The 26091-nt window shown below is 57.2% G+C and overlaps 2 protein-coding genes across 3 annotated transcripts in view; both read right to left on the bottom strand.

Annotated features, from left to right (window-relative positions):
* The window catches only part of LOC105306318 (keratin, type I cytoskeletal 17), a 15577-nt gene extending 10892 nt beyond the window's left edge, over positions 1-4685 (bottom strand). Inside the window, exons 1-7 of one of the 2 annotated variants that reach the window (XM_011381262.2) lie at positions 4126-4685; positions 2977-3059; positions 2388-2544; positions 1623-1784; positions 930-1055; positions 618-838; positions 479-504 (exon numbers count right to left, since the gene is read on the bottom strand). In XM_011381262.2, coding sequence (XP_011379564.1) covers positions 479-504; positions 618-838; positions 930-1055; positions 1623-1784; positions 2388-2544; positions 2977-3059; positions 4126-4557 — 1207 coding nt within the window. In that variant the 5' untranslated portion in view covers positions 4558-4685. The remainder of the gene's footprint in view (positions 1-478; positions 505-617; positions 839-929; positions 1056-1622; positions 1785-2387; positions 2545-2976; positions 3060-4125) is intronic. The other variant, XM_023523937.1, reaches the window with a different exon arrangement.
* Positions 4686-6714: 2029 nt separating this feature from the next.
* Positions 6715-13439, bottom strand: LOC105306340 (keratin, type I cytoskeletal 42). The gene is made up of 8 exons (XM_011381285.2): positions 12975-13439; positions 10684-10766; positions 10403-10559; positions 9217-9378; positions 8475-8600; positions 7998-8218; positions 6931-6980; positions 6715-6806 (listed from the first exon to the last, which is right to left on the bottom strand). The coding sequence occupies exons 1-8, from the start codon at positions 13437-13439 to the stop codon at positions 6715-6717; spliced, it is 1356 nt and encodes a 451-aa protein (XP_011379587.2).
* Between the last annotated feature and the right edge of the window lie 12652 nt (positions 13440-26091).

Below are 26091 nucleotides of genomic sequence, written 5' to 3'. Positions count from 1 at the left end.
GGACTATGCTCCTGTCTCTCCCATCAGACTGGACTCTCCAGGATAAGAACCTGGTCCCCATTACCCCCATAGACCAGGTACCCCAGGGCTAGGATCTCATCTTCCCTATGAGGCTGAGATCTGGAGGACAAGGACCAAGTCCCTTTCTCCCATCAGACTAGAGCCCAGAGACAGGACTACTTTTGCTCACCTGTAGGGCCTCCGAACAAAGATCGGGAGGCCATGTCCCTTTCTCCCCAACAGATAAGAGTCTCCAGAGCCAGGACCATATCTCCCCCATCAGACTAGGAACTCCGGGCTAAGGGCCAACTCCCTGCCCCGCCCTCCATCAGACTAGACAGTGTCTCCTTCTTCTTATTCTCCTAAGCATCAGCCCTGAGGCCTAAAGATCAGCCATCATTTCCTGGAGCTCCTGGGGACCCTCCTCCAGCAAGGTACAGGTAGGTGATACCCCTCCCTCAGCTACCAAGATCCTTACGTTCTTTGGGCTTGTACTGAGTCAGGCTGCAAAGAAAACAGAGAGAGGAGATTAGTTGTGGGTCTGAGAGCCCCACCTCCACCCCTGGCCCAGAACCCTGGACCCAGGCCCCCAACCCTGGACCCAGGCCCCCACGCACTGGGCATCCTCGCCCTCCAGCAGGCGGCGGTAGGTGGCGATCTCCTGCTCCAGCCGCGTCTTCACGTCCAGCAGGATCTTGTATTCCTGGTTCTGCTGCTCCATGTCACAGCGCAGCTGGCCCAGCTGCTCCTCCACGCTGCCTATCAGCCCCTGGATCTGGGACAGCTGCACACAGTAGCGGTTCTCGGTCTCCGCCAGACTGCCTTCCAGGGATGCTTTCTGCAGGAAGGTGGGAGGAGCAGGGGTCAGCAATGGTGGTCAGTGTCCCTCCGGGGCCCTGAGCCCACCCCCGGCCTGGCAGCAGCCCTACCATGCTGAGCTGGGACTGCAGCTCGATCTCCAAGGCCTGCACCGTGCGCCGGAGCTCGGAGATCTCGCTCTTGCCGCTCTGCACCAGCTCGCTGTTGGTGGCCACCTCGCGGTTCAGCTCCTCTGTCTGCAGACAGGACCCAGGACAGTGCAACGTGAGCCTGGGATCCCTTCTCCAAGTCAGACGACCGCCATGCCCTTTATATGCTCAGCCCAAGGCCCATTCTGTGCCCAGACAGGCACCTGGGGCTCTTCCCGCTCCCCATAATACCCCTGGCCTTGACCTTCCCTGGACCACCTGACCAGGGCAGTGCTTTCTCACCAGCTTCCCACTTCCCAAAGCCCAAAAATCTTTGAAATGATGTTAATTTTATCTTTAATCCCTACAAGTGGAAAGCACAGGAATAAGAAACTTGAGAACTTTCCAGGAGAGTAGTAGCCTGGCCCCTTGTGCTAGTTCCTGAGGGTAGGAAGCTCCTGGGGTCTGAGTGGAGCTCCCCGGGGCTCCCCAGCCACCCCCCAGATCCTAGCTTTAGCCAAGTCCCAAGCCTGTAGATGCAGCGGGTGAGCCTGGGGTCCATGCAGCTCACCAAGGAGAGGGAGCCCCCAAGATGCCAGGCACTGGGCTTGCCGTCTGGACTCGGTCCTTACACCCATCTCTTGGAAGAGGCCTCCGGCCCACAGCAGCCCCCACCTTGCTGAAGAACCAGTCCTCGGCGTCCTTGCGGTTCTTCTCGGCTATCTTCTCGTACTGGTCACGCATCTCGTTCAGGATGCGGCTCAGGTCCACGCCAGGGGCGGCGTCCATCTCCACGTTGATCTCACCGCCCACCTGGCCTCGCAGGGTGCTCATCTCCTGTGGAGGAGGGGGACTGTGGCGTGGGCATCCGTGCCTGTCCTGCTCTCCCACTCCCACACAAGCTCTCCGGGTCCCTCCCAAAGACCCCTTTCTCGTTCCACCTGTCTTGTAGCCTCTGACCTTCCCAATGACTTTTATGCACCTGCTCTGTATGGGCTTTGCCTCCACCATCAGACTGGGGGCTCCCTGAGGGCAGGTTCTGTGTCTCTCCCATTAGACTGAGGGCTTCCAAAAATACAATCTCATTCTTAGGCCTGTGCCTCCAGAATATCCCCTCTAATTTCCAAACTTTTACATAGGACCCAGATTCAAGGGTTTGAGCTGGGAGAAGGAAGAGACCTCCCTGCTTATCCCCTGTCCTCCTGAGGGAGGCCAGGGCAGGCAGAAGAGGTCTCTCTGGGCCCCTGGGAGGTTCCCCAGATTCAGGGAAGCTGGAAGGAGGCTCCTCTGCTGCTTGGCTCCACAGACAGGGCAGCCCTATAAGGTGACCAGCCCTGAAGCACCTGCTCTGTACTCTTCCCTCGGTCTCAATCTTGGCCCCGCCCCAGAGCCCTGCCTCCCACTCCACGGCCTCTTCGACCTGCTCCCCCTCCCTCTCACCTCCTCGTGGTTCTTTCTCAGGTAGGCCAGCTCCTCCTTCAGGTTCTCGATCTGCATCTCCAGGTCGGCTCTGGCCAAGGTCAGCTCGTCCAGCACCCTGCGCAGGCCATTGATGTCGGCCTCCACGCTCACACGCAGGGCCTGCTCTGTCTCAAACCTGAAAAGGAAACCAGAAGCTTCAGTTTCGATGCTCGGACTGGCAGGTCCAGGTCCTGGCCAGCACCTTGACTTCACCAGGGCACTAAGGGCTTGTGAGAAATGATGAGAAGATGGAGTGGAAGCAAATCCAGCCCCAGGGACCTGAGACCATGCAGGGCAAGGCCCAACCTCCACCCAATTCTCTCCTCTCTGCCTTCTAATTCTAATTCTCTCTCCTCTAATTTCTAATTCTCTCCTCTCTGCCTTCTGCCTCCCCTCCCTCTCTTCCATCATCGGCCTAAGCCCAGCGACCTTCAGAATTTGCTGCACCCTGGACAAAGAGGTAGACGCCCCCACCCCGGCTCCTGGCCCATGCCACAAGCAGCCAAGGAGTCCTAGGGTGGAGAGGGATGCCCCCCAGTTCCTTTCTAGCTCACTGGCAAAGGCTCACTTGGTGCGGAAGTCATCAGCAGCCAAACGGGCATTGTCGATCTGCAACAGGATACTGGCGTTGTCCACGGTGGCCGTGAGGATCTGGGGAGGTAGGCGAGTAGTCAGGTCACTGGGTAAGGGTAGCTCAGCCCAGGTCAGGGTTCTGGGATGGGTCTTCCTGCCTGGAGGCCGGGAGGTGGCTGTCTTCTCCAAGAAGGCTCCCTTCCCACCCAGCCTTTCTCTTTTACTCTGCTGCAATTGTTGACAAAGGTGGAGCCAGCAGGAGTCTGATGCGCTGAAACTTGCCTCCTGTTCCCCCAGGACCTACCTCCCCCGACACAGACCCCCATGCCAGGCTCTGCCTTAAACCAGAGCAGGGAGTTCTCAGGCTGAGAATTCAGGACAGCCAGAAAATGGGAGGGTGCCCACGGGACAGAAGCTGTTCCAGAATCCCAGAAAGCAGAGGGGATACGGGCAATCCCTTCATTTTACAGCTGGGGAGATGGTGCCTCTGAGGGGCTCCCCCAAGAGGAAAGCTAAAAGAGACCTCGCTGAAGAGTAGTTTCAAAACAGAAGTCATGAGCCCCGCTAAGCGCTGGCCTGGGGATCCAGCAGACAGCAGTCCCCTCTCCCCAGGTTTGCTCAGCCCCATTCCTGAGGGGACAGCAGGAGGGATGGGGAAGGCAGAAAAATCCCCAAGTAAAGCTCACAAGAGGCCTCCTAAGGTCCTACTCCCTCTCTTCTGCCTCCAGCTCCTAGCAAGTGTCATCAGGTACTCACTCAGACCCCTTACCCCACCATTGCCCCAAATCCCCATAGCACTCCAAGGAGAGAGATGCCCATGTACCTGGCAGCCTCATGAGCCTAGCCCTCCACAAGCGTCCACTTGCCTTATCCTATCACTACACGAGGTGACAAGAAGCTCTGCCATGAGGAAACTGGAGCTCAAAGGAGCTCCATGATTGTCCCTGACCCAGCCTGCTGCCCCCTGAAAAGGGTGACACAAGTACATCGCAGCCCCAAGGTGGGTTCCCAAAGGCCAAGCCAAAGCCAAGCTGTCCTTGGCTTCCTGAGGCCGATGCCAGCCCCCCAGGCTGGACTCCAGGTCACGGGCAGGAGAGGGGGAAGAAGCCATGCCCCACAGGCCCCTCCCGCCAGCAGGCCCTGCCTTGTTCTTCAGGTCCTCGATGGTCTGGTAGTAGTGGCTGTAGTCGCGGGCGGGGCCCGGGGCCTGCTTCTGGTACCAGTCGCGGATCTTCACCTCCAGCTCCGTGTTGGCCTCCTCCAGGGCACGCACCTTGTCCAGGTAGGAGGCCAGGCGGTCGTTGAGGTTCTGCATGGTGGCCTTCTCACCTCCTGCCAGCAGCCCATCAACTCCTCCAAAGCTGCCGCCATAGCCACCACCAGAGCCAAAGCTGTAGCAGCTGGAATAGCTGCTGCCCCCGAGGGCCCCGCCCAGGCCACTGGCAGCCCCCAGCCTGCAGGAGCCGGCACCCAGGCCACCAGACAGCCGGCAGGAGGTGCGGGATGAGCCTCCGCCCAGGCCCGATGAACCCTTGATGGAGCTGGAGGAAGTGAACTGGCGGATGGTGGTGGTCATGGTGGCGGCGGCAGGAGGTGGGCGAGCACAGAGCGAAGGAGCTCTAGAGGAGAGAGGTCTGAGGTGCGTGTCACTGCTGGGGCTCGCCTGCCTCCTTTAAAGGCCGACAAGTGGGCGGGCATAACGATTACAACAGGCTCCATCCTCTGTTTCCATTCCCTTGGGCTTTCATCACTGCTGGCCGCCTGCCAGCTCCCAGGTGGCTGTGGGCCCCCCTCCTCCCACCACCGGAGCTTTGCCTCACTCCAAACCCCATGCTGGGTGTCTGCATGTGTGTGTGCGCGTGTCTCTGGTCCCGGGCTCATCACCTGTGATTCAGGCAGGCCCTCCAGCTATGCTTTCCCATGACCTAATACGGAGAAGAGGAGAGGCAGGACGTCACCGTCACCAGGCCCTCCCAGGCAGCTGCCACCCCAGCCTGGCCCATCGGGACCCTGCGTCTGGTGGGGAAACAGGTTGGAGAACCAGGCAGCCCCAGCCTGAGGTTACTCTCCTTCATGAGACACCGCTTCACACACAGTCCTGGCCTGGGGTGCTGGGTACTGGGGAGACAGTGAGAACCGAGCCCCAATCCCACCCTGAAAACTGGACCTAAACCTACCTCAGATGATCACCCCATTTTACAGATAAGGAAACTGGGGCTTGAGAGGGATAGTGTCCCACCGCCCCATCTACCTGCAATGTTAGTATATGTACTGCTGAAGTGAGCACCTCACCTACCTGCAAGACTGGGCTGGCAGGGCTTTACTGGTCATCCCCCGTGCCACAGCACCAGACCCGTCCCTGGGACCCCAGGCACCCTGGCCCCTCTGCACAGCCTTGACCCCAAGGAAGCACTTCTGGGGTAATGATTCCATCTGGCCAGTTTTCTGAGCTGCCGCATCCCTAGACCCCCTGGCGACCCAGACAAATCTTTCCCTACCTCCCTCTAACAGATGGCGAGGGGCTAGGGGGATCCTGGGCTCAGGTGGGAAAAGAGGAGCTTAGCTGCAGGATGGGGAAATGGCAGCTGGGAGAACCGAGGGGCGTGCCCCTTTCCAGGCTCCTTCCTAGACCCCAAGAGGCTTCGGAGTGAGGCGAGGGGCATGTACCTCAGGCCCCAGCCGGCTGAAACCTAAAGGACACTGTTCAAGAAGAGGGTCTTCCTGAGACCCCCCCACCGCCCCGCAACAGCCTTCTCCAGAGGCCCCACCCAGTCCCCTGACTGTGGCCCCTCAGGATGTGCCCTGAGCCTCCCTACAGCCCCACCCTGCCCTGCCCACCGCCCCAGCCGGGCCCTGGGTCCCAGGGTCCCAGCAGGCCCACTGGGTGGAATGTAGTCGTGTCTCAGACTGCCAGTGGCTTCTACTCCCCAGACAGGCCCAGACAGCCCCAGCCAGCAGCTGAGAGAGATTCCCCAATAGCCTGGCAGCTGCCAAGCCACCAAAGAAAACAGGACGCCCCCCACACTCACACGCACAGCAGCCACCCCGCCCCACACACGCCCCCGAGTTGGGCAGAGCCAGTCTGGTTTCCTGGGCTGGCTGTGCTGCTGCCACCTCCTCTCACCCATCAATGTCTCGGGCCACTCCTTCGGAAAACCCCCTGCCCAGCCCCTCTCCCTCTGATTTTGAACCAGACCTGCTCACGGCTAGGCAAGAGTTCTCTTAGAACAGGCGTGGTTCCCTCGGAAAGTCTAGGGGCCCTCCCAGCAACCAGCCATAAGCAATGGGGACCCAGGGGCTGATTCTTAGAAACTTTCCCAGCTTGTTGGGCTGTCTCATTCCCCCTACGCCCCACCCTCAATCCTTCTGCCTCCTTCCCTCTCCTCCTCCCAGGCCTGGATAGGGTGGGTAGAATAGGTTAGCAGCTGACAAGCGCCACCCAAACATTCAACAAACTCTCCTCCCCCAGTCCCTCAGCCCACACTGCCCTAAGCCAATGACCACACCAGATCACACAAGGCATTGAACTTCAGGCAAAGCTTTAATAGTGTGCACTGGGGCAAACCCAGGAGGCCCCTCAGTGAGGGGCTGCAGGAAGCAGATACAGAAAGGCAACAGCTCTTGGGCAGTGGCCCAGACAGGCACTCGGGGCTCAGTAGTAGCATGCTAGGAGCTGAAGGCGATGGCTGCCCCATGACCTTCGAGGCTGGGCTGTTGCAAGTGGAAAGGGGCCTCAGTGGGTGGAGCGATGGACTTGCTCTCGAGAAGAGACCACCTTGCCGTCTTGGACCTCCTCCACGATGGTGCGCACCTGGCGGCTGGTCACTGTGGGTGCGGGCAGTAGAGGGGGTGCAGGGGACCTCAGGCTGGAGCCTCTCCCCCAGGCTTCCACACGGAAGGGTCCTCAGCCTCCCCCACCCGGTCTGGGCAGGACGGGGCAAGCTCTTACCTTCCCTGGTGGGCTGCGAGGCCAGGGACAAGGAGTACTGGGTGGCCAGGCTGCAGGAAGAAAGAGGGAGACCTGTCAACCCAGGGGTGCCCACTAGGAGCCCAGCCCTCTGGGAGCGGGAGCAGCTGGGGGAGCCCAGGGCCAGGGGAGAGAGGTCCCAGCAAATCAGAGAGAAATCACAGCTGAGCGTGCACGGAAGAGAACAGCAACCACAAGGGTCAGCGGGCACGGGCCCAGGGGGAAGGTGGACACCCCAAAAGGAGGCTCAGAGGCACTTTGCAGCTAATCAAGGATTTACAAGGAGAAGCTGAGCAAGTGGTTTTTCTATACCCCATAGGGTCCAACAAATAGAATCAATTAAAGCAGGAGAGACTGTGGTTAGACTGCAGATGGACTTCACTATCTTCAGGGAGCAGAAAAGCTGGAATATGCGAATAAGCATGAAGATTCTGAACATTCGCGACCCTTTAGAGTAACGCCCCGCTCTGCCTTCCTGCCAATCGCTCCTCATCCCATCCCGGGTAATGGCATCACCAATGACACAGTCATCAAAACCAGAAACCCAGAGTTATCGTGTGTGCTCACTCGACATTCACCGAGTCCTGCCTGCGAGCCGCGCCCGCCCCCGCGTCCAGGCACCCAGCCCTGCCGTTTTTCACTGTAACACATCCCCTTGGTGCATCGCCTTCCTTTCCCCGCCCTCCGCCCCTCGCCTCACGGTCCACCCGCCTGACTCCCTGCTCCAGCCTCCGGACAGGGCTCCCTGAGCCCGCCGTGGCCCCGCTGATGCATTTCTCCCTCTGCAGCCAGAGTGGGTGTTCCGAGATATCTTGATCATACCCCTCCTGTGCACAGTGTCCCATGGCCTACATTATCCTGTCTGCATGCTTTTCTGTGGCCTTCAGGGTTCCTCACAGCTGGATCCCAGCCATTGTTCTCAGTTTCACCCCCTGCAAACCTCCCTGCCTCCTCCTGGCCTTTGCTGGAGCTATTACCACAGCTCACACATCCCTCACTGGGTGAAGGGGCCCCAGCCCGCCCGAGCGGGTCCCCGGTGCCCCACTCACTGGGCGTCCTCGCCCTCCAGCAGGCGGCGGTAGGTAGCGATCTCCTGCTCCAGCCTCGTCTTCACATCCAGTAGCACCTGATACTCATGGTTCTGACGCTCCATGTCACAGCGGAGCTCACCCAGCTGCTGCTCGATGCTGCTGATGAGCCCCTGCAGCTGAGCCAGCTGAACCCCGTAGCGGGCCTCGGTCTCCGCCAGGCTGCCCTCCAGGGATGCTTTCTGTGGGTCAGGGGGTAGGTGGCTGGGTGAGACCAAGATGGGAACCTTCCCTACAGCGGAGAACCCAGAGGGAGGCCCCACCGTGTGGGGTTGTGGGTGCTGCCAGTGCGGTGGGGCAGGAACCAGGGCAGAGAGGGGCCCGTATCACTGCGTGAAGTGACACAGTGCGGGAGTCTCTGGTTCTCCAACTGGGGGCTTACGAGGCTGGGCCTGCGCTGGGACGAAGTTACAGGCGGGGAGAGGACAGATGCCCTACCATGCTGAGCTGGGACTGCAGCTCAATCTCCAGGTTCTGCACAGAGCGACGAAGCTCGGTGATCTCCGTCCTGCTGCTCTGCAGGGCCTCGGTGTTGGTGGCCACCTCACGGTTCAGCTCCTCCGTCTGGAAGGCAGGGTGGGCCACAGGGGCTTGAGGAAGCTTGCGGAGGTGGGGCAGAGGGAGGACACGGGCCCTACCTGAGCTCTGACCTCCCGGACCTGCTCTCCCAGCACCCCGCTGGCCTGTATGGGGCCCCAAACACACCTGCACACAGACATCCTCTGTGCCCACACAGGAACTTAGCAGAATTCACTTTGCTTCGTAGTCATTTACCTTGGTTACTCCTCCTGAGCTGCAAGCACTGCTCAAAGACAGGCCCTAGGTTTTATTCTTTTTGTGCCTGTTATTGTCCAGGGCACTGTAGCTGCTCAGTGTGTGTTTTCTAAGAATATGTGTTATGCATCCAAGCGCAGACATACCCACGAAGGCTGTGCGGGAGAAGCCCTCACTGGGAGCGAGGAGCCCTGGACCCGGTCCCCAGGCCGCAGTGAAGGGCTGTGTGAGCTTGAGGCCTCTCTGAGCCTCACATCTGCATCTACACATCGGGGGTTGGTCCAACTGGTTTCCAAAGGTCTTTCCAGCTGGGACAGTCCGTGGATCCACACATTGTCCAGCCCGTACTCAGCACGCAGCACACGTACGCGCATGCCTGCGCACCTGCTCACACACGGCCACCCACCTTGCTGAAGAACCAGTCCTCGGCATCCTTGCGGTTCTTCTCGGCTATCTTCTCGTACTGGTCACGCATCTCGTTCAGGATGCGGCTCAGGTCCACGCCAGGGGCGGCGTCCATCTCCACGCTGACGTCTCCACCCACCTGGCCTCGCAGGGCGTTCATTTCCTGGCAGAAAGCAGAGCAAAAGCTCACCCGAGGCCATCCTGGCGAAAGACCCTGGGGCCTTCTCTACCTTGAGGAGATGAGTGCAGATGACAGACAGACACAGACAGGCCAACAGCTCCTCAACCATCTCTCCCAACACGCACTCGGGGTTCACCCCCAATGTGTGCTGGGTCGGGACAGGCGGCAATTCTCCATCATGGCAGGAGATAAGCCAGGACAACCTCGCTCGCCAACGCTGACCACCAGCTTTGTCACCCACTGCCAATCACGCAGCACAGCAAGAGGAAAGCGGCCCCAAGTCGCTATCAGCAGAGCCAGACCTCCTTAGGAAATGCGATCCCCATAACCAGCCCCAAAGCCAAGTGGAGACTCTTTCTGGGCTCCTGCTCCTCGGGGGTTGGGCTCCCCGCTTCCGTCAGCCCACAGGGCAACTGAGAAGGGAGCCGCAGGCTCATTAGTCCCCCTGCAGGGTCGTGGGTTGAGCCTGGGGGTCCCTGGGACCCAGAGTTCTCTGAAAAAAGAGGTTGGAGACGTGGCAGAGTAGTGGAGTGAGACCTGGGTGTGAGCATGGGTCAGACAGACGGGGTGGTTACTCCCGTGCAGCCTTGGACAAATCTCTTCACCTCTCTGAGCCTGAGTTTCTTCACTGGTGAAGGAAAGAACAAGCGCCTTCTCCCAGGATGGCTGTCAGTATCAGCTGAAGTAATTACTGTGAATCACTTATAATACGCTGGGCAGATGTTCGTTGTTATGACTATCACTATTATAATTAATTGTAATAATTAGCATGCATGTTCTGAGACTGATTTGCTCACTAGATATTAACTGCCGCTACGCAATGGGCCGTGCTTCGAGGGACAAGGGAAGTATCTCTGTGGGGAGAGGACCCTCCAGGCCTCACCCAGGGCCCTGTGAGGGTTGCCTAGGATGCAGACCCCTGGGTGGGCCCAAGGGGATTCGAGGGCCTCAGCCTTGCTTGTTCCCAGGAGAGCTCCTCCTGCATGCATTCCCAAGCCGGCCTCACCTCCTCGTGGTTCTTCCTCAGGTAGGCCAGCTCCTCCTTCAGGTTCTCGATCTGCATCTCCAGGTCGGCTCTGGCCAGGGTCAGCTCGTCCAGCACCCTGCGCAGGCCATTGATGTCGGCCTCCACGCTCATGCGCAGGTTCAGCTCCGTCTCATACCTGGGGTGGGGAGGGTAGGGGCATGAGACACGGAGGGCCACGAGGCCACCCCTCATACACACAGAGGGCTCTGTGGTGTGCAGAGCCAAACCCACCCCTAGCAGCCCCGGAGGCCCAGACTCACTTGGTGCGGAAGTCGTCGGCTGCCAGGCGGGCATTGTCTACCTGCAGCACCAAGCGAGCATTGTCCACGGTGGCCGCCAGGATCTGGGGGAGACAATGCGCTCAGTGAGCAAGCACCTGAGAGGGCCCTGTGACAGCCGTCTTGCAGCATTTTGGAGAGTGGGCCAGAGTGGGAGGGTCCCTGTGGTCTTCTCCTCCTCTGAGGACCCTGCTGGGGGCCTGGCAGAATGGTGGGGGCATGATGCCCAGGCACAGGTAACCACGACGCCAGAGGAGAAACTCAGATGCACCCCTCAATCACTGTGGGGTCACTGCCCAAGCTGCCTGAAATTTGCTCCCTCTTCCCCAACTAACTTCACCTCTAGACTCACTCGCCACCTCCTCCAGGAAGCCCTCAATCTGGGTCCCTCCTCCCGGTCAAACCTCCTCCCCGGCCATCTCTCTTTCACGGCACTTCTCCCAGGTGCAATTGTTCCATGACTTTTCTGGTTATTTCCTCCTCCAGTGGAGTCTGAGTCCCAGGGAACAAGGCCATGTCTGTTTCACTCCCTTCAGAATCCCCAGCCCTGGGCACTGCGCCTGGCCCAGAGTCGGGCCTCAGCAAACACTAGTTTAATTAAGTGATTAGTTAATTAATGAGGTTATGACTGGCCCCAACTCAAACCTAAAGCAAAGTTTTCTTTTCCCGCAGGGTCATCCGGGAAGTTTAAGTGAGAACATGGAAGGCTCTGGAAAGAGCAGAGGGTTAGTTATTATTCTTGCTGCTGTCATTTTACTGCGAAAAATGCCTAAGAGAAGCTCCCGTCGAAGGTCATGGGGGCGGGAGGAGAGCGAGGCCCAGAGGGAGCAGAGAGGTCTCGGTGGAGCTGGAGGAGGAGCTGAGGGCTGAAGCTAGGAGGAGTAAGAGGGGGAAACGTTGCAGGCAAAAGCAGCCCCAGTAGGCTCATCCTGGGTCTAGGAAGCCACCTGCTCAGGCCCTATTTCCATACTGTGCCCGAGGGCCAGCTTGTTACCTGCACCAGACCTGTGGGCCTATCCCACCCACCTCCCCGCTCAGGAAGCTGATTGGGCCCAGAGAGGGGCCATTGTGAAAAACCCTGAGGGGCACAGTGACTCAGAGGTGTGGAGGCCTGGTGTGGGGTGAGCTGGGAGATGGCGGTGAGTCGCTGGCTGACTGAACCAGGAACACTGACTCACCAGGGCTCCCCCGGGTTCCCCGCTGCCCAGGCCAAGCCCGGTATCTGATCTGGCACTCCCAGTAGCTCTGCTTCCAGGGGGCAATTGCAGGAATTCCCTGGCTGGCAGAGGTTCCAGGCAGAAGGAGACAAACCCCTAGCAGGCCAGCACCAAGCCTGGTTTCTCACCAGGACACCGAGCAGGCCTGACTGCCCTGGGCCAACCAGGCCTGGCTCTCGGCATCTTTGACCTCTCACCTGCCTCTGGGGGCTGCAGCACTGTAGGACCCTCCAGTGTTTGTGCAGAAGCCCAGGTGCCACGTTTACGGAATGCCAAGACCATGGTCTTAGAAGTCGTGTGTGCGCACACGCGTGCACACGTGTGTTGTCTTCATGAGACTAAGTAAGCAAAATTCCCTCCTTTGGGAGCTTCCAGTCTGAGTAGGAAGCCATAGCTCCTTCCTTCAGGGACTCTCCCCCAATCTGCAAGGAGAGATCTGTCCTCTGCCCTCATGGATCCCCAGAGTGACCATCACAGAGGAAGAGAGGAGGACCCACAACTAAAGCAGCCATAAAAACATATCAGACTCAGTGAAATCAAAATAATGCACAGGGCGTAGACTGAACCTCAAAGTGTTGAAAGGACCCCAAGATCTGGGGACAAAAGGCAAGTGCCATCCACCCAAGAGGACTTCTTGGAGGAGGTGAGGTGGGCAGACAGCAGACCCAGAGGGTACTGGGATAGTGAGAAGACATCCATTCTCAGCTCCCCACCTCTATGCCTTTTTCCGTACTGTTCTCTATACCTGGAATGCCTTCTGCTGCCTTCAAGGTTCTGAAGCCTTCCCTGCTGACTCCTCCATCACCCACCCCAAATACACGCCTCTCAGAAAGAGAGAATTCAAGAAAACCTCCCTGCGTGGGATATCCTCCAAGCCTGGGACCAGGACTGCCCCAGGGCGGGGTTCCAGGGCAAGTGAGTGAGTGAATGAATGAATGAATGAAGACCCCAGGTGGAAGAGAAATGTTCACAAAGACCCAGAGTTGAGATAGAATGGGTCAGAAGCAGGTACTGAGGACAGAGAGCAGAGGGCAGGAAGCTGGCTGGTCCACACACCTTGTTCCTCAGCTCCTCGATGGTCTTGAAATAGTGGCTGTAGTCACGGGTGGGTTCAGGGCCCTGCTTCTTATACCAGTCACGGATCTTCACCTCCAGGTCGGTGTTGGCCTCCTCCAGGGCGCGCACCTTCTCCAGGTAGGAGGCCAGGCGGTCGTTGAGGTTCTGCATGGTCTCCTTCTCACCACCACCCAGCAGAGCATCCGATACACCGAAGCTGGCGCCAAAGCCCCCACCCAGGTTGCAAGTGTAGCCCCCACTATAGCCGCCCCCCAAGCCCGCCGAGAAGCGGGATGAGGTGACCGACATGTTGCCACAGCTGCCAGATCCCAAGAGGCTGGGGGCTCTACAGGAGCTCCCGACACGGACAGTGGACATCCGAGAGAAACCCCCACTGGGCACGCATGGGCCCTTGACAGAGCCAGAGGTTGAGAACTGGCGGATGCTGGTGGTGGTGGCAGCCATGGTGTCCACGGGTCAGAAGCAGTGTCTGGTCTGGACAGAGACCCTGGGCAGCCTTTTATAGCCAGGCTACAGAAGGGCTGGGCCCCTGGCCCTTGAAGTCAAAGCCAAAACCCCAGCCATGTAATCTGCTTCTGTACCAGCCGCCCAGGGCCTGGGGCTCAGGCTGGACATGCCGAGTGCATCCCCCAGGCCCCTTCTCCTGCCAGAGCCTGGCCTGGGCAGGTGGCCTCTGAGTAGCCCATTGTTCAGAAACAAAGGGGGTGTTGGAGCCGCAGCCTCAGGGTAGGGTGATCCTCCATTCTCAGCAGCAATTAGGCCGCTGAGCTCATTCTCGGGGGGAGTCAGAGAGTACCCAGCCTTAGGAGCCAGAAAAGGCCTGGAACAAGGCTCCGCAGTCCTGGAGCCTGGAGGCTGCTCTGGTCCTCCACCCAGGATTCCTGGTCCCCAGGAAAAGGATGGAGAGACTAGGAGTGATGCCCTCCCCGGGGTCCAACGTGGCCCTGAAGAAGCCCCCCGGGCTGAGGGAGAATCCGCCTCTGACCTGGGAAGCCCCCAGCTCTCTTGGGATCATCCCAAGTCTGTAGTCTTGGCCGGGGAGTCTCCACATCTGAGGGGAGTAGACACGCTGTGGACCTGAGTCTTATAGGAAGTCAATTCGTGAGCCTCAGTTTCCTCACTTGTAAAATGGGGATACTTCCTGTCTCCCATGGTCTCGGAGGGAACCTGGAGAGCTAGTAACATTTAATCAAGCTGGGGCTAAGGGAGAGGCTGAAGCAGAGAGTTAGGGTGGCCACTCCAGCTCATCCTCCAGCACCTGAGGAAAGCCATTCCTGGCCCTCCCACCCCAGGAGGCATGATGAGGAGAAGCAAGCTCTACGTGGCAGGGTGCCCCTCAGCCAGCGCCACGCCCGTACCCCACCAGGAACCCGTGTGATTCCACATCTTGGTGGCTGACAAGGAGATTACCAGCCTAATCTCTGCGGCGCTAATGATTTAGGCGCTGCCAGGACACTGGCGTCTGCACCGGGCTTGTCTGAATGGGAAGCTTCCAGGGCCAGCCAGGGCCCCATGGGATGGGCAGGGGAGGGCGAGCCTGGCTCCACAGGAAGCTTGCGGGTGGCCTGGGCTCTCCGCCACACACAGGGACAAGGAGGGAGTCGGGCTTTCCCTATGAAAGGCTTCCTGCTTAGAAGGTGGGTGGGCCTCTTACACAAAGGTGTCTCCTCGCTCGGGGACCACACCAGCTATGTGGGAGAGAAGGGACCAACCCCCATCTCATCCTGCTCCCATCCTGCCTGTGGAGTCCAGGGGTTCTCAAGGTTGCTAGGGGGTGCGGAGTGGGCTCAAAGCCAAGGTCAGACCCCCAGGGCTCTTTCTTGAGGTTAGACCTCAGGGAGGACTTCCTGGCACTCCAGGACCATCTCGGGGGAGGAAAGGGAACCAGCAGAACCTGGAGACACTTGGGTGGGCCGGAGGCAGGCCCTGAATCAGCCAGTCACCCTCACACGAAATGACAAGCAGCGAAGAAAGACCCTCTCCGTCTCCTCCCGAAGCCACACTCCCAGGAACTCCTCTCCCCCACGGGCTGACTGGGCTCCTCCCTCCCCACCCCAAGCAGGCCTCGCTCCCTCAGAGAAGGGATCGCCCACCTTCAGCACTGAATCTGGTGCAAAACCAGGGCCTGGAGAGGGGACCCAGATATGAGGCACCGCCCCCCCTTCAGTGCCTCTCCCTAGAGCCCGCAGCCAAGCCCTTGCCCCAACTCCAAAGCCTCCAGACCTTAGCCTTGAGGCCCAGTTCGAAGGGTCAGAGAGTTTGTTGGCTTTTCTTCCTCCCTCCAAAATCACCAAGGCCTCAGCCCCCATCACCACCATTGGTGCCTCCCAAGCTCCTCGCCCTGGTGGCAGGCTGCATGCTGAGGTCTGGGCCTCTGTTTCCCCAAGCCAGTGACTTCCAGGCCCTTTGCCTCGGCTCTGTAGAGCCCCACCACCCCCGCACCTCGACCCAGAGAGGCCCCACGTGCTGAAGGACAGGCCCAGCTCAGCCCCTCTCCCCAGGTCAGAGGGTACTTAGACCCCAGGAAGGCCTCTCTGGCACTCTAGAGTGCATGGCCAGCCCTGGAAGGCCTGGGAAGACCAGACATCCCTCTTACGCAGCCCAGAGGCAGCCCTCACCCGATCTTCCCAACAAGGCTCGCTGTGAGGAAACCGAGGCTCAGGGCACTTGAGTGGGGAGCCGGGCAGTCGGTGTTAGTGGCAGAGCCCGGCCTGGAACCAGGGAACGGGCAGCTCCCACTCTCCCTGCTGAGGAAGATGGCAAGGCAGGAGCTGGCCAGGAGTCTCACAGAGGTCCTCTGAGCCGTGACTCCTTCCGCCCGGAACTGTCCTCCACCTGCAGCAAGGAGAAGCCCCTGGCAGCCAGAGGGGCAGACAGAGGGGCAGCGCAGGGACCACAGTCCCTACAATTGTCAGCAGCTTGGCCCCTATGGAGGAAAAAGGGGAAGAGATCCAGCCCTAGAAGCTGCTGGGAATCCAGCACAATGGAGGAGAGGAGGGAGACCCCAGGGAACAGCTCCCAGCATCCCCCAGGGCCCTCATGCCAGCCCCAGACTTGACTAACTCCAGAGGCCCCGGGTCTCCTCTCCAGAGGGTGCTGGGAGAGGGGCCCCAGGACTACACTCACCACAATGATGTTGATGGATGGCTCAGGCCCCCAAAACATTAACTGTCACCTCTTAGAGTAGTGCTCATCCCCCACCCCTACCCAAAACCCAGAGCAACAAGTTCTCTGTATTTGCTTATTGAATTGTCGGGGTCGTGGAGCCTGGGCCATGACTGGGATGAGGGCAGGGACCCAGGAAGGGAACACTTGGCCACCAACCCTGTGCTCCAAGGAAAAGAGTCCACATCAGGCGAGGTCAGGGAAGGAAGAGGAACAGGAGTCTGGGTGGGCTTCCTGCTGGGACCGTGGTTTGGTTAAAGAGAAGAGAACCCAAACCCTTCAGGGGTTCCAAAGACCCTCACTCCATGCCCAGACCCCTGCCACTGGGGTGCACGTCAGCTCCTTTCCATTCACCCAGGATGGGATAGGCAGGGCCACCAAGGAGCTCATAGGTCCCCCACCCCTTACCTCACCCCTGAAGCGCTCCCCACAGGGCCAGACATGCCCCTTAGAAATACAGCCTCACCAGCCACACCTGCCCCAGGTGAGAGCCTCTCCATCCTCTCTTCTGTTTCCTCAGCCTTGGTCCTGAGGCCCGAGGCCTGCCCCGCCCGGGTCCACCCACTAATGATTTGTGTCTAGCTCCAAAGGGGGCCCCGCCCTCCCCTCCCAGGGGCCGTAGGAGATGCAGAACATTCCTGGGGCTCCTGGGAGCCTCTTCCCAGTTAGAAGAGTCAGAGACAGGGGGTCCCACAGTGCTCCCTCCTCAGGGACAAGTAGACTCAGCCACCTCCCTCTGACTGGTTTCCAGGAACCATCAGCCTGGGCTACATCCAAGATACAGGACACAAGACAATTGAGGACACCTCACCTTTCCAGGCAGAGCCACATCAGCAGCCAGGGCCCCTCCCCAAAAAGGACTCAGAGGCCTGAGTGCCCCAGATGGGACTCAGGGCAGGAGGAGAGGGCCCAGGAGGGAGGGAGGGCCAGAACCTGCAGGAACGGGTGGGAAGGAAGTCTGGGAAGGGCCCTGCGGGCCTGCGGGAGGCCCCTGTGGAAACTCTTGCTGCTTCCCACAAACTGGAGGACTTTGGCCTGAAAGGCCTGCCTCTTCCCTCTGTCCTCCCCCTCCCCTACTTCCGTCCCCTCCCCCTTCCCTCCCCTCCCCCTTCTCTCCCTCTTTTCACTCCCCCTTTCCCCTTCCTTGGCCTGAGGGAGATATGGGGCGGAGGAGAGGACAGCCAGGCCTAGGGCTCACACCCCGTCCCCACTTAGCCCTGCAGACTGACTGCCAGGGCCCTGAGGGCCTGGGGGAGCTCCAGGCTCTTTCCCCGTCCAGTCCCCAGCCTCCCAGGGGCCCTAGGGCCCTGCCCCACCTGCCCATTTGTTCTTTGCCCTCTGCACCCTGTGAGGCTTGTTGTTCCCTATTAATGCACCCTTATTGGTACCTGCTCTTCAATGATCTAGAGAAACTTTCTCCAGAGTCAGGTGTGGCCCAGACTCCCCAAGAGAGAGGCTTTGTCTCTCCCCTCAGACTGGACACTTCTTCAAGATGGCAGCTATGTCTACCCCAGCAGAGGAGCTGGCTTGGACCAGGGAGTGTGTCTCCCCATGGGAGCCCAGGGGTATTCTGAGCATGGCTTCTCTCCTTCCTTCACTTAGCACAGCCGAAGAGAAGGGAAGGGGCGTCTCTTGGCTCTTTGTCTTGGTGCTGACCACGCAGCCCACCACCCTGACTCACGTGCCTGACCAATTAGGAAGGACAATCAGGAGGGGGTTGCGGGGTGGAGGGCTTGCTAGAGGATGACTTGTGAAGGGAGAAACAGGGAGGTAAGATCGTCGGAGGAGATCGGAGCGGGAGGATCTGGGGAGGAGACCAGGGCAGGGAAGACTGTGGGATGGAGGGTCATTGGCAGACGAGAGAAAGCAGAAGGGGCCTTCAAAGCCAATGTTCCCATCTCAGCAGGTCCACACTGGGAAGGGAGGTCGTCCATCCTTTCCAAGGGCAAAGCAGGACAGAGCGGGAGCACAGCTATACAGAGTCCTGGGCTCCACGATACCTCCATCCCCCCAGCCAGGGACATGGCCCCTCGTCCCTGATGCCTCTGCCTCAGAACCCGGGACCTGGAGGCTTTTTATTTCCACTTAAGGTGTGAAACATTTTCCCCAGCAAGGTTTTGTTGGAGGTGAACCACAGCTCCTAATCTTTACAACTCCCAGGGTCAGGCCTGGGATCACATATATACTCCTTACACCCATTCTAGCACCAGGGAGTGCTAGCCACTCTCACTTGTGTTAGAATTATTTGAGGTGGTTCCGCTCCCTTCCTGAATTATAATCCTATACATCCAAAAGAGCTTTCTGTTCCTCTTTGACCCACTGCAAGGTCTAACTCAGTGCTTTGTACATCGTAAGTGCTCAATTGATGCTTGCTGAATGGATGCAGGCAGTAAGAGCCCAAAGCTGGATTTAATTCAGCACCCATTCATTGCATTCATTGTGTGGCCGTCACTGGGCTGGGTGCTGAGAATTTAGCACTGAGTCAGCCAAGCCCTGCCCATAATGAGTGCAGGCCTGTAAGTGAGAGACAGACACACAAACAGTCCATCACAGCAGTGTTATTTGAGCAGCAATAAAGGTATGTGTGTACAAGCATCTGGGAGGAGCGGAAGGGAGCAACTCATTCAGATCAGGCCTCTGAGGACAGTTTCACAGGGAAAGACAACAAAGCTGGATTTCAAAGCCAGGGCAGGGCTTTGCCAGTCCCAGAAGACCAGGCGAGAAATCTTCCAGGAGAAGTGGGGGAACACCCGGTATGTTTGGAAACCCCCAGGAGACTCGGAACTGGATCAGTACTTCCAGAAGATGCAACAGGAGTGCTAAGGAAAAGGATCTCATAAAGAAATAAAGAAATGCCTTCGTTAGGCACCTACGGTGGGCCGAGCACTGTCCTAGGCTCCGGGGAGATGGCGATGAACACAAAAGACAACATCCTCGCTCTTATGGAGCAGACATTGTAGAGGGAGAGATGAGCAATAATCAAACCGGGGAAACATAAAGGGGCACCTGAGGGTTTCAGAGGGCCAAGGGAAAAAGACCTCTCCTAAGTGACCCTTAAAGGGGCAACTGAATTAAGAAAAGAGCCAGCCATGTACAGGGAAGGGCATTCCAGGCCGAGGTAATGGCTAGTGCAAAGGCCCTGAGGCTGGACCAAGGCACACATCTTCAGAGAACAGAAAGAAGGGCCAGTGCGGCTGGGATTGGGTGAGCAAGAGAGAGTGGGGCTACATGGACTCAGAAAGGAGCAGGGCCGACCCTACAGAGCCGTGTTTCTCACCCCTGATGCACCAGGTAGTGCTAATGAGAGTCAGGGCAAGATACAGCCTTGTCAAACAGTTTTGTTTGTTTTACTGCAGACTTCTCAGAGCCTTCAACTAGCTAATGTGCACTGTGACCTCCAAGGAGGAGATAAAGTGCTACCTGTTTCCAAAACTTATTCACCCACAGAACCACTTCCAGAAGGAGTGATGGGAGCTAGGGTTCCTTGGAACCCACTTTGGGAATCTCTGGGCCAATTCACAGGGCATATGAATGGGAGAAATGGCTAGAAGGAAGGTTGGAACGAGAGACCGCCATGAAAAGCAGTAGAGAGTCATCCAAGAGTTGCTAGGCTCTGTCTTGTTTCATTTTAAGTTGTCTATTTGTAGAGATTTTAATTATCCAAAAAAGGATATTATCAATCTCATCAGTACCTCAATTTCCCAGTTAAATAATATCTCTTGGCAAGCCACTGCACCGTGTTAATCCATCATGACCAATTCTAATTCCTTTACTCCTGTCGCTACCAACTACCTCTCTGGTCTCCAGAGATTTTTGTTTTTAGAAACAAGGGTATAACATCCCTTCCCGAACACACAGGATGGTGAACTTTACAAATAGCTCCTCAGGGGTCATTTTAGCAGTGAAATGACTGGGTTAAAGGTAAATCCACTTTTTACTTTGATAGCTATTTTCAAATTTCCTTCCAGAGTAAAACGAAATGATATCTGGAGTTTGCTTGAAAATACTCTAACCCCGCCTGCCGAAGATGGAGGAGGAAGAGAGAAGAAACAGGAAAGGCAGCATTTGTCAATTACCTAAACCGAGGGACAGGCACACAGGAATCCGTTTTGCTATTCTCTCTATGTTTATGGATATTTGAAATTGTCCACAGTAAAAAAAGAAAAAAAGAAAAAAAAATTGTCTTCTCGAAAAGCTCTGCAAACGTTCACACCCACCAACCCTGAACGGGAATAACTTCCCCCAGCACATCCACCAGCATTGGGTCTCACCAAGGTTTGAAAGCTTGTCCGTTGTTTTCCAAATTTTGTCTTTTTGATCATTGAAAAAGTCCTCTCTGTTGCTTCGTTTTCCATTTCTTTAATGATGAGTGAGATCGAACATCCTTCCCTGTGTTTTTTGGTCCCTCGCTTTCCTACTTTCTTAGGGATCAGCAGTTTCTGTGCATTGCTTATTTTTTCTCTGGGGTCTTTTCCTTCCTGACTTGTTTTGGTAAACATGGGAATAACACCTTGGCACATAGATTGCAAATGCATTTTTCACAGCTGGCCATTGGTCTGCCATTGTTTATAATGTCTTTTTTCCAAACAGACGATTTCATCTAAGTCACATTTGCTAATTTTTTTTTTTTTATGCATCGGGGCACCGGATAGTCTGAAGAAGGGCTCACTTTAGTGGCAAGGTGAAAGCTGGATGGGAGGCAAGAGTGAAGAGATGGCCTGGGAGAGAGACAGTGAGGGTGGGAACGGGGCATCATGGCCAATCAGAAGCAGGCTGAGCTGGAGAGGCCCCAGGATGACTCTGCATTTTGGGGGTTGAGCAGGTGGGTGGGTAATGAAGCCACTGACTAAGACGGGGAAGCCAGAGGGAAAAGCAGGATTCGGAGGAAGAAAAGAATTCACTCCTCTCGAAACACTTAGCTTGTGTGGTCACGTCTATCTAGTTATCACCTCCTCTAGACATAAGAAGGGACCCTGCCTCTTTCCTGTCTCTGTCCCCAGAAATAGAGATAGCAGATCATGCTAGATAACTATAGAAATGAGTGAAAAATGAGTTCGAGGTGCCTTTGCCTGAGTGGAGATGTCAGGAGGTAGAAGGAGGTATTTACAGCTGAAGGGACTTTCTCCTCCATAATTCCATGCCTCTCCTCTAAAGAGTTAATAGAGTGAGCACACAGCCACACCTGGCTGTGTCCACCAGCCGGTGGCATGGAAGCTTTTGTGGCAGAAGACAAGGGCTGCATCTAGTCTTGAGAACTCCAGAAGCCACAGGCTTCTAGGATGTGGCAGGCGGAGGGACCCTGCTGGACGCCAGGCCAGAAAGTCCTCCACCTAGAGGTGAGTGAGGGAAGCAGGGAGGCAGTGAGGGCACAGGGAGGCTGCCGAGGCAGAGCCGCGGATCTAGAACGTTGGCGAATGTTATAAAACGGCCAGTTGGCCAAGAAAGAGACTACAGAGGCCCAGAGGAATCCCTCCAGGGCAAGGCAGGTAGCTAGTCACATTTCTGGGGATGGTTTTGAGATCACCACCTGGAGACAAGAGATGGAGACACTGACCAGACAGTGCCTGACCGGGGAGCAGGAGACGGAGAGAAAGAGGACTCTCTGGGGCTCCCACTTCATGGATTGTCTCGTCACCCTTATGCTCACTAGTTCCCAAGGGACTAGAGGGAAGCCAGAATGCTTCCCATCTGGACTGCAGGCGCCAGCGCTTTCCAGGAATGATTCGAATTAAACCCCGGCTCTCCCGCGCTTAGGCATAAACTTCAAATCTGTGCCGGGAGCGCCATCTGCTGGTCATCCTAGGTCGTGTGCTTCTGTTTGGCCATCCCGGAAGATACCGTAGCCCGGAACAGGGGAGGGACAAGGGGACTTAAGACATACTTCGCCTGCGTTTCACACATGCCTCTTCTCCAGGGGCGTGGCTCCTCCTCGCCATGTTCAGCACTTCTCCCTCTAGTCCCATGACCCCCATAGCACCAGGAGCCCAGGCTGAGCCATTGTGTCTATTCCCCTGCCTCCAGGCCAACGGACACAAAATTCCTTTCTGAAGCTGGCCTGTGCATTATACATGCTTCGATCCCCATTCTCCATCCCAAAAAAGACCCCTGCCCTACCTCTGGCACACAGCCCTCCTCCCCGCTCCTCGCCTTAGGTCATTCTATTAAACTGTCAACCTTCTTATCCAGCCTTTCCCAGCCCTGAGTGTGAGTGTCCTTGAGGCAGAACACTGCCCACTCTGTGGGCATCACCCTCTTCTTGCTGTCAACTCCCTAGGGACAGCAGCTGCTGTTGGCTCGCTCATCTTAGAGGGCCTCACACACAGAGTATGGCATTCACTCGGCTCACAATAGATGGAACAGGTCTGCGTGCAAATCTTTGTGAGTGCCAGTGAGAGCATCTGTGTCCCGGCGTTCCCCGCGCGCGTTGCACGGTGAGAGCGTCCACCCCGGTGGGGTCTCTGCACGGTCCCCTAGGTGGGGCCCCCTCGCCCAGGCTGCGCGAGGCGCTGAGCAGAGCAGGAGGAAGCCGGCGCCCCTCTCCCCCAGAGGGCAGCACTGAGCCTGTCTGGCCCCGCCAGAGACTTGACCCCGGAAGAGTCCTTCATCTCATCCGATGCTGGCTCCCACAAGGCTCCGCGACAAGAGTTTTAGATTTATAAAGAAAGCAAGGGAATAACAACCCCAAATCCAGGCTAGTGCTAACACTGCAGGGGGAGAAGTGGGGCGGGGCCCTCTTTGGAGTTTCTAAAATTAGGTGGTGGACTCATGGGTGTTTGTATCTTAAGTCTTAAATCCTACACATATTTTGTAGATGTTATTTTGAGCCTATTCAGTATTGCTTTTTTTGTTTAATAAAGAATGGCCTTTGAGCTCTCTCTAGGACAAGAAAGACCACTCACTCCTCTGAGTAAACTCACCTGAGGCCAATGAAGCCTCCCAGCTCCCTGGGTCTTCTGCCCAGGACTCCTGTGGAGGGTCCCTGGGTTTGACCATGGCCTTGGAAAGAGGAGAGCCAAGCTTCTTCTACAGCCCTAAGTTCCCGTCAGCCCCCCTCCAGAATAAGCTACATTTACACACAGCTCACACATACTCTCAGGCTCACAAATTCCATTCCCAACTCTCACATAGTCATGTGTGCACTCACAGACTCACACAGTCATAATCACAGATATACACATACTCACACCTGCTCATAGATTCATACATACACATTCACAGACTCTCATATTCACATTTACAACCAGCTCACATGTACCTTCACACAGACTCACACTCATTCACACTCAAATTTAAACATCCTCACACTCACAAAACTATACACACTCACACTCACTCAGCCACACTCTCACATTTATACAGATTTGCCCAGCCTCATGCGTGAATGCAAATTCAGACTCAGACACTCACATTTTCACACACTCAGGCACACTCGTGCATACTTTCACACTTATGCACATTCACACAGCCTCTCACTACTCATACCTTACACACTCATTCACATACTCACTCAAAGTGGCCATTGCCACTCACACACTCGCCCATTAACCTTGAGTCCTCACAGAAGGGAGAAGGAGCTTGGACCTTCATTGATCTCAAGAGAGGTTTCTGGAATCTTCCAGGAGACCCCAATACCAAGGTAGAGGGGTGTTTCTCCTCAAACTGGAGGAAGCAGAAGCAGGGCTAGAATCATGTGACAGCCCTTTGCAAGTCCTCAGGCCTCAGGAATTCCTCAAACTTCCAGTGCCCATTCATTAGTTCATTCTCTCACTCCCTGACCTACATGAGGGAGGGCCTGGGGACATGACACTCATCGGGCCCTGATCTTGGGGACCTCTGTTTCCAAGGGAGACACCTGAACCTCACAAGCTTGACTGAGCAGGGAGGGCATCATGGAGGCCTAGCAGACAGGGCTGTGAGAGCTCCTAAGTGGGTCCCCTGACTCAGTCTGAGGCAAGACAGCTGGGGAAGGGGACTAAGCAGAGAACTGGACACATAAGAATTACGGGTAGACACTGGCCTTCCAGGTAAGTGACTGGCACGTTCTGAGGTCAAGAGGCATCAGGGCCTGGCAGATTGAGACGTCCCAGACCAGGAAATTTGGCTGGGGAGGCAGAGATGGGAGCTGGGCCTGGAGAGGCTGACAGGGGCCCACCTGTGGAAAGCCCTGTGTGCCATGCTAAGGGGTGTGGCCTTTCTTGCGAAGGCCATAGGGTGCCCGATCAACTGTGCAGAACAGCAGAGGACAAAGTTGCTATGCAGAGGCTGACAGCATATGTCCAAAAGCTCCAGGCCTGGCAGGTGCCCTCAGCCCACATCCAGGAGAGAGCTGGCCCAGAAACTCCACCCGTCGGTCCAGGTTGCAGCCGTATGCTACCCTAACTTGTCAGAGCGAGTCCCCTGTGGGTGACAAAGGGTCTGCCTGTGTAAAGGATCAGAAACAAATATATGGCACCAAGAGCGTAGGAATCTTCAGGAAAAGTTGCCAGCTTTTCCCGCACAGCCTGCCCAGCTGGGCCTCTGGATCTAGCCTAGCAAGGACCAAGGGGATTGGGGGGAACCCCGTAGGAGAAAGAGAGACTGAAAGGTTGGTGGAGCAGAGCTGGTGACAGCTGAAGAGGGTGCTCCCCAGCTAGGGCCCATTCTTGGATGAGGGAGTGTGGGGCTGCTCCTGCCCACAGATTCCAGCTGCTGCCACACCCTTCCAGCCTGTTCTCACCTGTTCCCACGATTTCCCAAGCTGCCCTGGGCCCGGCTCTCTGTGCCAACTCCCAGAATCCTTTGGGGTTCAGAAGCCAACTACAGGGCCCCTGGTCTGAATGTCCAGAAGCCTACCTCCACTGGACAACTGCCTTCCCCTAACACACACACACACACACACACATACACACACTCACACTCACACACACTCTGAACCATCCCCAGCCCCAGAACCCCAGGACACAGAATGGGGCTTTCAAGGGGCTGAGGTACTTCCTTCCACTGCAAACAGCACCATCTGGGACAAAGTGCTGCTCTCTTGCCACAAGGCCCTGGAAAGGGGAGGAGGGATGGCAGCCAAAGTTCTAGAGGGTCCCCAGGAACAGGGTCACCCCAGAATGCCACCCTTAGGATTCAGCCAACAAAAGGCTGGAGAGGGGTTGCTGAGGGGTCCCTGCCCCAGCCTGCCATACCCCAGGCCAGTCCTGCCCACCACTGCACAGTGAGGGGCTCGTTGGGGTGGGGCCATGCCTGCTCTGCTCCCCTTCTTCCCTGACCCAGGTGCCCTGGCTGCCTGGAGCTCAGCCTGCTGCCCTTCACAGGTGCAGGGTCCCCATCTCGGCTCATCCCTCAGCCTCTCCTCCCACAGCCCTGGTGTCACCCTTCCTTGCAGGACAGAATTCCCACGCCCACCCTGGGCCCAGAGCCAAGGCTTAGTTGTTCCCACCAGAGCCTGGGAAGTTATTTCTCAGCCCAAGGTGCCCTGGATCCGCCCAAGAAGCAACCCGGCCCTGCCTGCTGCAGGGGCATGACAGAGGGGACCAGCCGAGGCACCTTGGGCTGAGCTCAAACTGCTGAGGCTGTAGAATGGGGTGACCGGGAGGCAAGGGGAGTGACTGAAATGCTAGCTCACAGATTCATACATGCACACCAGCAGCCCTCAGAGGAAAGGGGCGAATAGTGGGCAAGGTCCCCAAATCTCAGACTTGAGCCTGGCCTGACCCACAGAGGCTGATGGGGAAGCCGCAGGGCTGGGGTGGGTTGGGCTGGGGGATCCTCCAGTGGGGAAGGAGTGGGGTCCCAGCACAGCCCATTTTAGATACCAAAACACCTCCTCAGTCTCCAGGTCACATTCCATCCACCAGGAGCCCAGGCACCTTGACAGGGCTCCTGACCTCTCTTTACAGGAGGGGAAACTGAGGCCCAGAATTATAGACTGACATGGACTGACCCC

The sequence above is a fragment of the Pteropus vampyrus genome, unplaced genomic scaffold, assembly GCF_000151845.1.
Source record: "Pteropus vampyrus isolate Shadow unplaced genomic scaffold, Pvam_2.0 Scaffold432, whole genome shotgun sequence".
NCBI lineage: Eukaryota > Metazoa > Chordata > Mammalia > Chiroptera > Pteropodidae > Pteropus > Pteropus vampyrus.
This window is presented reverse-complemented; position numbering and strand designations above follow the sequence as displayed.

Excerpts from the sequence above, each read along its gene's own strand:
- LOC105306340 (XM_011381285.2), bottom strand. The coding sequence starts at position 13,439 with ATGGCTGCCACCACCACCAGCATCCGCCAGTTCTCAACCTCTGGCTCT. Across the intron at positions 10,767-12,974 it reads TCGAGGAGCTGAGGAACAAG|ATCCTGGCGGCCACCGTGGA; the intron begins GTGTGTGGACCA and ends TGTCTCCCCCAG. Across the intron at positions 9,379-10,402 it reads TGAGGAAGAACCACGAGGAG|GAAATGAACGCCCTGCGAGG; the intron begins GTGAGGCCGGCT and ends GCTTTCTGCCAG.